The sequence below is a fragment of the Panthera onca genome, chromosome D1, assembly GCF_046562875.1.
Source record: "Panthera onca isolate mPanOnc1 chromosome D1, mPanOnc1 haplotype 2, whole genome shotgun sequence".
Lineage (NCBI taxonomy): Eukaryota > Metazoa > Chordata > Mammalia > Carnivora > Felidae > Panthera > Panthera onca.
This window is the reverse complement of record NC_138348.1, coordinates 28,473,766-28,484,883: the sequence shown is the minus strand read 5'-3', so window position 1 is coordinate 28,484,883 and position 11,118 is coordinate 28,473,766. Positions and strand designations below refer to the sequence as shown.

The window sequence follows — 11,118 nt, the reverse complement described above, 5'->3', positions numbered from 1 at the left end:
GTTACAAAGGGTCACCACCTATCTTGTATAATACGGAAGTTGTGTTCTGCAAGGAAAGGGGTTGAAGGTGCAACAAGAGCTTTTTGGTAAAAGGATGTACAGAGGAGAGCACATTTTCTTAAGGGGAATTGGATGCTACCAAGCAATCTTAGCTACCTTAGATGAAGCATTTGCAAAAAAACATAATTTCATCACATGAAAAGAAATTGGAAAAGTGTGTATAACTGTAAAGCTTGAAGTGTAACATTCTGTTCTAGTCAAAACCATATGATTGATATTTCAATTAAGTCCATTCACTACTTGAAAGCATTTATCAAAGTCCTTTTACTCTGTCATTTTTTCCAGCATCTCTTCTGTTTTTCTTTTCTTAGGGTGGTTGTCATTTTCTAAGCTTAGGAACTTTTCGATTTCATTAACTTGATTTGTTTCCAGGCTCTGCCAGTCCTCTTCACCAGGAGATGATGCAGCCACATTGGTAGTATCTTTAATCTTGATTGCCTGAAAATGGCTTTGTGGCAGAGTTGATTTCAGAGGCTTTATTTTCACCTAGGAAAGACCAAACTTACTTTACTTAGTGTTGAAATTACTCATTTTTTAAAGTCACCAACAAGAGTTAAAATCCTTAAGGCTGTGCAATTACGACTATGTGATAAAGCCATCATTTTTCTTGGCTAATTTTCAGCAACTACCTTAATTTGGCACAAAAAAACAATAAAATGTGAATGTGGAGGCTTAGGTCTATGTAGTAGCTCCTTAAGATCTCTAATAGAGCCCAGTACTACCATGAACCTTTTCTAAAAGGTCTTAAGCTTACACTGAAAGAAGATACTTAAAACAATTACAGATAAAAATCTGTTTTGTCTGCTACTCCCCTTCCCTTCCCAAACATGTCTATGTTTTGTATCTTCTATCAAAACCAGGAGAAAATTAAAAATGCTAACAGAGGTAGACTGCCTTATAAAAACTGCCTTTTACTTCATGTTTCCTCTCATGCTTCAGAGCACCACTGTTGGACAAACAGGAAAGAACAGTGAGGTATTTGGAAGTTGGCATGTTTCCAAGGCACTGCATTGGATCATACTTCTAATACTGTGTTTAAAAATTATGTAAGTTTTTAATTGTAAGATTTTTTTTCTGGTAATTATTGGAAGTTTAGAAAATAGAGGAAAAAGTATAAAGAAATCAAATTCATTAGTAATCTATCCAGGGAGACCAGTCAACACATTTTGGTATTGTTTGCTACTATCTTTTTTCTATTTTTAGTGTATTTGATCATTCTATAGAATTTTAGATCTTGGTTTTTCCCTCGTGGGCTATTTCCTCAGTCTTTAAAATTTCTCATAAACCATTGTCAGTGGCTGCACAAAAATAAATTTGAGTTAATTTCCTGAAGAAAAATAAATCTTTGATGGTCTTCTTGGATTCCAGATAAAATCTTCTGATAAAAAGTCACATATTTTAGAAATGAAGAACAGGATAAGAATGACATTAAAATTACCTAAAATCCCAAGTACCATTAAACATTTTGATGTAAATATTCTGATCTCTCTTCTGTGTATATATACACTTTTAAAATCTGGATCATATTTCTGTCTTTTTCTGTTTTGTGTTAAAAATATTTTTAGTATTTTTCTCTGCTCTTAAAAACTTAACAACATCGCTCCATTATATTCCATGTTCCATAATTTAATATGTTGAACATTTAAGTTGGTGGGAAAAGCTCAGTTATAAATTAGGCTATAATGAATGTCATTTGTTCATAGATCTTTGTGAAGATCTTCGAGTACTGCCTTACATTAAAATCTCCCACTTTGACTGGAAAAGGTGGCATATGCATAACGTTTTCAAAGCAAGATTACAGAGTAATAATTCTTAAATGAGCTTAACTGTTTACATTTAACCTCCCTTTCCCAAGAGTTGCTCCTTCTGGATGGGTCTGTTTGGCTCCTGAGAATTCTACAGTCAGCCACCAGTCCCCTTGTAATCTTAGCCTTTGTTCCTTGCAGTGACGCTATGTCATAGTTTGATTGCCTATGTTTTTATGAAATAACATATGAAAACAAAAGTATCAGCACAGGACTGCCAGGAGACCACAGGCAAGTCATTTAAGTTTTGTGGCCTCACTCTTAGCACCATTTAGTTGCAAAATGCTACTGTAGAGTAACTGGTAATGGATAAAAAAAATGTACATAAATGTGTATTTCTGATAATGTCTTGAATGTAAAAGTGCCCAACATATGTCATTTAACTCACAGGGCCAAAATGACTGTAGGTCATCCATGCAATACAGAGAATAGATGCAGAGAAAGCAATCAAATTTAAATTTAGTTGCTGATGTTGAGATAAACTCACTGATGGTACCTAATTTTAACCTGTTCTTGCCATCACAGTGTGATGCAGTTTGGTGCATTTGTCATCAAGTATAAATTACCTGATTTTCGTTATTCTTTGACTTTTTATCTTGATGATGGAGAGGAAAAAGACATTTACACATAACTACTTTAGTTTCTTTCCCCTTAACTGCCTACTTGGTGGGAGGGGCAGGAGCAGGGATAGGCTGGAGAAGCAAGATGGAGCGTAAAGTTTACATTTAGCAAAACTTGTCCAAATTTGACTTACAGAGGTTTTGCAGCCTATAGCAGTAATTCTAGTTCCAGAGATGTTGCTACATATCTTTACTCCTTCCTTTCCTAAAAAATCATTACCTTTTTACCTCCTCTTTCTGCCTAAAAGATCTACTCTTAGGCCTAAAATTGCCCTGAGCCAGATTACTAGCCGCCTTTTTCAGCCTGGGCTCACTTTTTAAAATTTAAATAATTTAATTAAAAAAGGAAAGTAAGGGGCCCCTGGGTTGCTCAGTCAGTTGAGCATCCACCTCTTGATTTTGACTCAGGTCATGATCCCAGGGTTGCTGGATTGAGCCCTGAGTAGGGCTCCTCTCTAAGCATGGAGCCTGCTTAAGATTCTCTCTCTCTACCCCTCATGTGCACACTTTCCCTATTTAAAATAAAAAATAAAATACATTGTTAAAAGTTGTTACTTGTTAATGCTGTGTTAGTACTACAATTTTTAGTTTATAGGTGCTAAAGAGAAAGTTATTTAATATGTACTTCTAAAATTAAAAAAAAATACACGATGGTTTTAAAATCTGTCCCCATGTAGTTGATTTTTTTCTGTAAGTGATCTTGCCAAACCTTTTTACGTTATACTTTTTAGGGGTTAACACCTAGAATTGCCTGTTTTTTTAGATTTTGAACAATACAGCCTTTTTCATGCTAAAGTTTTGTACTCTGAGATAATAGTAACTTAAAAATTTTGCCCCAAAACTGGTCAGCTGTGCTTGCTTTTCATATGACAAATGGACTCTTGGAGCCATGTAATGTCTACAAATGTATATGCATACACACACATACATATTCCTATTTGATATTATATATTAAGGATATTTGATCCTTTCTCCTACTGTCTTCTAACCGAAGTAATTTAAAAGAAATTCCTTTGCAGTAGTTTCTCAAAATGATGTAATTACTTAAGCAGTGTCAAGAACAATTGAATTTAATTGATTGGATTATTTTAAGGCATCTTTTATTAAGAAAATTTTAAATGCTCAAATGCCACTACTCCTAAATTTAGGTGACTAAAAAAATAGAAGTAGATACATAATACACTACCTCACACTGTCCTTCCCCAAACAGGCTGGATTATATCTATTTGATTTATGCACTGTGACTTTTTCCTGCTGTTTTCCATCAACCTTAATTGTGAAAAATGGTGCCATGTTGCCCTCTTGATATTATTTTGGAGATCAGTTAGGTCTTAAAGCATCCAGATGCATACAGTTCTACACATATCTGTAGAATTAGCTCACTAAGGTCTGCTCAGCAATATTTTTAATTGACTTACGTGTTCTGTGGGAAAAGAAGAATCGTAAAAAGTCTTTGCAATTGCATTCCTCTCTTTGCTGGGCTCTCCCTTGGGATCTGGATGGATACTTGAGCTATTCAAAGTGTCAGCAACTCTGTTAATGCTGGTAGTATCTGGTTGACAAAGAGGAAATGGCAACAACTGAATTTTATTCTCCAGACACTCGTTTTAGTGACTGAACTTGTTTTTCTCTGATCCTATCTATGCTTTTGTATTTAAAAAGTAACTATTTCTATTTTGTTTTTATTTTTAACATTTTATAGTTTACATTGACTTTGCTGTTAATACACATAGGCATTTCATTTCAGAAAACATTTTTTATTGCTGCTTTCTAAAACCTGATTTCATGTTAAAATGTGTGAAATGGCATAAATACCTTCTAACATAACGTAACTCACATAAAACGTTATCCTTCTTCCACTGGTTATTGCATTGCCACAGAGGTAAACATTTATATGAAGTGAGCATCTTACAATTCAGATTAATGGGAAAAGTCTGAATCAACTAAAAGTCGTATTTATGAAATATATTTAAAGAAATGAGCCACAGTAAGAAGCCCAACAAAGGGCTGTCTAGTAGGGATCACTGGAATTTAATAAATAGGTAAAAATGATTTAGAGAGACATGTCAGCTTTGAAGGTTAAAAGACACTTGTATCTTTTATGAGTGGACATTTTACAAGCTGAATTTCTACAGAATTTTAGATCTCTCCCATTCCATCCTTATTGATATCACAGAGATTGAAGATTAGCCCCTTCACTAACAGCACTTGACTAATTGCAGCATTCAACAGATTCAAAATTAATGGAATCTGAAGTTACTACATTTTATTAGGAAAGTAGGAAGTTTTTACAGTTTTTGGTGTTTTCTGTTTTTCCCTACATTACTTCTCCATTTATGCTGGTAAACCTGATACACTTCATTTTGCTTTTAATTCCCAATTTTTCTTCAAAGTTCTATCAGTTGTCTTTTTAAAAGAAGCCTATTAGCTAGCTCTGAGGGCCATTCAGAGCTTTCCTTGTAATCTGCATTACTTTAATGGGTCTAAATGCATACTGTTAAACCAGCAAATAAATTAGTTTATATTTACAAATAATTCTGAGAATATCTTTAACAACCTCCGTAACTTTGATTGTGAGATTGCTGTTAGCAAAAGATTTTTTTTCATAATCTTAAACTATCGTTCAAATTACATTTGTACAGTACTTATACATGATATGTGGTATATTTCTATTTTTAAATATTTTTAGTGGGAAGAATTTCAGATACACAAAAAGAGTATGAACCTCGTACCATCACCCGGCTCCCAACACCCATCACTATTAAGTCATATGTAGTTCATCTACCTCTCCCCTATTTTTTTATTCTAGAATATTTTTATAAAGCAAGACTTGGACATAATGTTATTTCATGTGGTGGTTAGAATACACTATTCTCTGAAATAACGTTTGAATGTTTTAATATTGGTACATAATTAAGGGATTCCATTTAAAGTGTTTCAGTGACAAATATCAATGATCTGAAATGTATTAATGTTATACCTCAACAATACTTGTAAAATGAAGACAAAGCTGGATTCTAGTACTAGTGAAGGGACAGCTAAAAGAAAAATTAAGGAAAGCAGTAGAAAATTCGGGGAAGCAAGCGAGGGAAGGAAGTTTTTTCAGTATAGAATGAAAAGGAATAAACATGCCCACTGGCAGAAGCCTTAGGAACAACTTGACTCCAATTAGGTAGTTGTTCCTAATTTAAAATTAATGACCAGGGCCTGTGTTCATTTCTGCTGTTTCCAGTTCCTTGAGGACATTTTTTTTTTTTAATCTGCAATATGTGTGTGCACCTCAGTACCTGTTGATACTAGTGGCTCAGATTTAGGTGAAAAGTCCCACTTATGTTTAAGGAAAACCTTTCCCACTTTTACCTATATACATATATGGAGTATTCTGTATTTTAGGTTTAGGCAGTTTTTAAACGAAATGGTTTCATTTGAAACCTAATGGTTTGGAGACTATCAAGGATAAGGAGTAGAAATTCAAATTTTAAGAGAAAACCTAAACTTTTTTTTTTTTTTTTTTTTTTTTTTTTTTTTACCTGGGCCAGTATCCTTCCTGATATCATCAACATTTTTGCAAGGTGTCACTGAAACCATATTTTTGTTTTCTGATGGGCCTGTTGGTCTCTCCTGCAGCAACAAAGGAATGCTAGAGGTTGAAGTGCTCAGTGTTTGACTTTCAATTTGATTTACTTTTGACCAAGGACTGGGGTCTAAAAAATTCACATATACTGGAATTTTCTCAGTTTTTTTATCTGAAGTTGAAAGATCAAAGGCTGACCTTCCACTTCTGTTTACTAAATCTCCAGATGGCTTTATGTGAAATGAACATGATTCTTCCAGCTGTCCTTCACTGTAAATTTCTCCTGAAACGATGTCATTTAATGACTCTGTTTTCTCTGTATTATTTAACAATGTATGCTGTCTTTCATTAACATTCACAAAAAGGAAGAGGTCATTTTTTGTGGCTTCAGTTATCTGATTCTCATCAATCTGACTCTCTTTATTGGAAAACTGTATTTCTGTGGAAGTTTTTGTAGGAATAGCCGTTTTCATGTCTTTGGCTTGTGAAGTATGTACGTTCTCATTGTTAATCTGGAGATGGGAAATGGTGACACTGTTTTCTAAACATCCCAAACAGTTCTTTAGTTGACTAGTGTCCATATCGTTCAGATTTTTCCATACAGTTCTTTCCCTAGGGCTTGAGTTGGGTTTCACCAATGTAGGCATAATATTAACATTTTTATTTGCATTCTTAAGTACTTTCAAATTATCACTGAAAGCAGATGAAATGGGATGGTTAACTGCTGTATCAAAGGAAATATGTAGTTCTGGTTTCTCTGAGGTATCATTACAGATTTGCCGAAAAACTGAAGTTTGTTTAAATGGCAATACACTGCACTCACTTTTTTTACTTAACAGTTGCATTTGGTTTATTTTACATTGTTTATCATCTAACATAACATTACTTGAATCCTGCAAACTGTATTTCTGACACTGAACAGGATTTTTTACATTTAGAGATGAATCCAGATCTGCTCCGGTTTGGTCACTATTTGGAATTTCCTTCTCCGTGGCATTTTCTTGAATCCCTGGAAGCAATATGAATTGTTTGAATGGTTCATCTTCAGAACCATCTTTCTTTTGATTTGTATGGTGAGACATCTCATTTAAGATATTGTTAGATGATGTTCTGGTATTTTCAACCTCCAGGTGGATGTCTGCATAGTGAAGATCAGATCTTTCAGTTCTTTCTAGGTGTATCTTTTCTGTTTCTGTCGATCTATCTGCCATTAAACATGAATTGTTTGGTGACTTAAATTCTGTACAATCATTGTCTTTTTCCAAATGCACCTTGTCTTTTTTTTCTGAAGTAACTGCTTTTCTAAGGTCTGTAACATTTAAGGTTTGTCCTTGACTGATTAGTTCTTTTTCTATGCAGAGGGTTTTGCTTAGGGAGACTTCACTTTGATTTTCATCCTGAGGTATAGCAGGATCACTTTCATTCTTGGAGCTTTTTTCAAAAAGCTGTAAATCTGTCATGATGAGAATACAGTAAATTTTTATATTACACACTAAAGCCTGCTTTTATAAGACAAAATGTATGACCTATTTTTATAAAAACATATTTAGTCTTAAATATTTCATTGGCCATTACACAAAACACCAGTTTTACCTAAATGTTGAGTTATCTTTGTCATATATTTAGCATGCTAAATATTTTCGGCTCTCCTCATATTAAATTTTTATTTCATAACAACAAAAACATTTTTGGTTTAAAAAGGGGCAAGTAGGTTGAGGATATTACAAAATGGTTTTTAGTTCTCTAGTCTATTACACTTCCTTTTGAGCATACAGTACAATTCCATGTACACACAGCTGAGTCGATAAAAATGAATTTATCCTAACAAGTTAGACTCTAATTTCTATTACTACTGTCAAACAAAAATTTAACCAAGGAAGTCTGAAGATCTAACTGGCTTCATTAAATGATCCATTCAATCAGCATTCCACCTAGCAAATAGAAGCCCCACTGAGCTATAGAAAAGGAAAGGTTTTAAAAGAGAATGAGTGGAAAAAAGAAAATTATTACCAAAGAATCCATTGTTTTAGGCAAAGTCACTCTCCTAATGGGAAAGGGGCCTACCAGATTTCTTATTGCTGACCAGGAAATTCCAGGTTAACTGGTTAAAGGTTATATTCCTGGGGGTTGAAACCACAGTTTGCTTAGGTACTGAAGGCTTGCTGACATTGGGTTCTTAATACAAGTGATTCCATTTTAGGCCTGTGGTTTTCTTTTTATCACTATCTACGATCCAGAATTGCTAGCTGATTTCTTCAAGACTGTCAGTTGTCACTTGATCATTACCTTCTAAGTATTTAAAAATTTTTGGATACTTTTGGGCAAATGTTGAGAATACTTATTTTATTCATCTGGGTTTTAACCATAGATTTTAAATTTTCTGTATAGTTAAAATAACCTAGAATACAAAATTCAGGATTTGAAGGATTTTAGTCCATTCATTCTCTCTACAACATCTCCACCAAGTGGTTGTTCAGCCTAGGTTTGAACATGTTCATACAGTAAGTTTATGGTCTTTAAACAACTCTTTTTCAAGACAGACAAATTAGTAAATTACTTCAATGGTTACAGAAAGGTCTTTTGAACTAAGGAAAGTGTTCCAGGTCTGATTATCAGAAGGTTATGGGTAGCCCAGAGAACACACTCCCCAAGGCAGTGAAGGCAGAAACCATAATGCAAAACGCCATGGAGTAAGTGATTAGGGAAGACAGGAATGTAATTTTCCCCCAAAATACTGACTAAATGACATCTCAAAAGAAGCCTGTCTTAAGACCTACACAAATGAAAAAGTATTTCTTCAGATACAGTACAAGATCCTCAAAGACTATATATAACTGATGTTCCCCTAAATTCCATACATGGCCTAGCACAGCACTTTGACAGATCCTTTATTTGTAGGAGAAAAGGTGGGGGTGGGGCTCTCAATACATCAAATTAGAAAATAGAAATGTGTTAGGTTACCTTCTATTATTTCTATAAATGGGTCTTCTTTCTTCTCCTCTTCTCTGTAGTTAGTATCTGAACAAAAACTCATAGTGTCTGTCTTTATTTCTTGTCCAGAATTACATTTCTGTATGATAGTATTTTCTGGTTTTTCCATTGACATTTCACTGTTTTTAGTATTTACTTCTGGAAGATTCTAAAGTAACATGGAAAAAATACCTCTAATGTAAAAAACATTGTTAAAAAGTATAAGACATTTGAACAAATTTTGCTGGTAAAAGTGGAATCTGTTTCAAGTCAACCATTCAGCAATTTCTATTTAAAAGCCAAATTATTTTTTTTACTAAGTTTAATATACTACTTTTTAATTTTTTTTAATGTTTATTTTTGAGAGAGAGAGCACGTGTGCGGGAGCGCAAGAAAGCAGGGGAGGGGCAAACAGGGAGACACAGAATCTAGAGCAGGCTTCAGGCTCTGAATTGTCAGCACAGTGCGTGACGCAGGGCTTGAACTCACCAGCCTTAGAGATCATGACCTGAGCTGAAGTCAGACACTTACTTAACTGACTGAGCCACCCAGACGCCCCAATAACACTCTTTGTAACAAGATCACTTTAACTACATTTTGTATGGTCTATCATATTTAAACAAAATTGAGACCCTTTGATGTTTTCAAACATGCATTCCACATTATTATGAAATTTCACATATATAATAAAAGAACCACTCTTATTAAAAGCAAAGTAGTCATGGCAAGCAAATTGTTTTGAGTGTTTGGTATTTTTATGCATCTTTAAAATAATGAATCAATTCAACCCCCTGTATATTCAGCACTTGTTCCATGGAAGCACTGCACTAGGCTTTGGGATACAATGATGAACAACATAGTCCCTAGCTTCAAAAAACTCACAATCCAGTGGGGAAGATAGGAAAAGAAATAATGTAGATGGGAATAAGAAGGCACTCCAGGGAAAACATGGCATACACAGATGCTTAAAAGCAAGCAAGAGTATAGTCTTTACATGGAACTACTCATGATTTACTTCAGCTAGAGCTTGGACACTGGGAGAATGGAGAGAAATGAGGCTTGGGATGTTATGCCCAGGTCATTAAGGGCCAAATATAGGATGCTGAGGAGTTTTAGGAAGACAACTGAATGGTTTTAGACAAGTAACATCTGACTGGAAAGACCATTCTGGCTGCAGCATCAAGAATAATGTTTCAAACTCATTGATTAAAACCTGCAATGAGAAATAAATGTTTTACAACAGCAAGCACACCAAGTAATGTCTACTCTTAATGTGATGCATTATGTTTCATATGCACTTTATTTCATTTTTTAAAGAGTACTGGCCACAAATCACTAATTTCCATGACCACTAGTAGGCTGTGCATAGAAGTCTGAAAAATACTGAATTAAAGGGAGACAACATGAGACAGAGATGCATCAGAAGAGTGTCATAGTGTCACAGTCCATGTGATAGCAGTAAAGATGAAGAACTGAATAGATACAAGAAGTATTTACAAGCTAATCAATAGGACTTGATGAATGATAAGAAGGAGAGTCCAGATTGATTTTACAGAGTTCAGGTTACAGAATTCAGATTCACCATAGGTGAATGGATGTTATTTACTCAGCTAGAAAACAGGAGTTAGTAGCAGATTTGGAGGAAAATATCATGGGTTGTTTGAACCTGCTGAGTTTGAAGGGTTAGGAAGATATTAAAGTAGGGAAGTCTAATGAACATTTAGATACATGTATCTAGAGTTTATGAAAGAAAATTTACCTGGAAGTGTATATTTGAGAATCATGGATAGACAGATGGCAACAGAAGATGTACAAGTTGATGAAACTAATAAGAGTATATTTTGAGGGGGAAAAAGGGTATAGGATAAAATGCTAATGAAAACCATTGCAGGAAAAATCAGCAAAGGAGATTGACAAAAAACAATATGGTAGTTAGGAGAATAAATTCAATTCTGTTTATAAAGCATATAACTCATGGTTGCTTAATTAATGGTAAGAATATTATTTCCACTTTAAAGAGAAGCTTGAGAGGGAGAAACACAGAGGAGTAAAATATGGTAGAAGAAAAGGAGAACGGGTATTCAAGAAG

At 34.3% G+C, this 11,118-nt stretch overlaps 1 protein-coding gene across 1 annotated transcript in view; it reads right to left on the bottom strand.

The window, feature by feature from the left end:
• Nucleotides 1-54: 54 nt before the first annotated feature.
• CCDC73 (coiled-coil domain containing 73) overlaps nt 55-11,118 on the bottom strand; it is a 126,018-nt gene continuing 114,954 nt past the window's right edge. Inside the window, exons 14-17 of the mRNA XM_060606293.3 lie at nt 9,021-9,198; nt 6,016-7,512; nt 3,904-4,037; nt 55-546 (exon numbers count right to left, since the gene is read on the bottom strand). Of these exons, the coding sequence (XP_060462276.1) occupies nt 325-546; nt 3,904-4,037; nt 6,016-7,512; nt 9,021-9,198 (2,031 nt within the window). The 3' untranslated portion in view covers nt 55-324. The remainder of the gene's footprint in view (nt 547-3,903; nt 4,038-6,015; nt 7,513-9,020; nt 9,199-11,118) is intronic.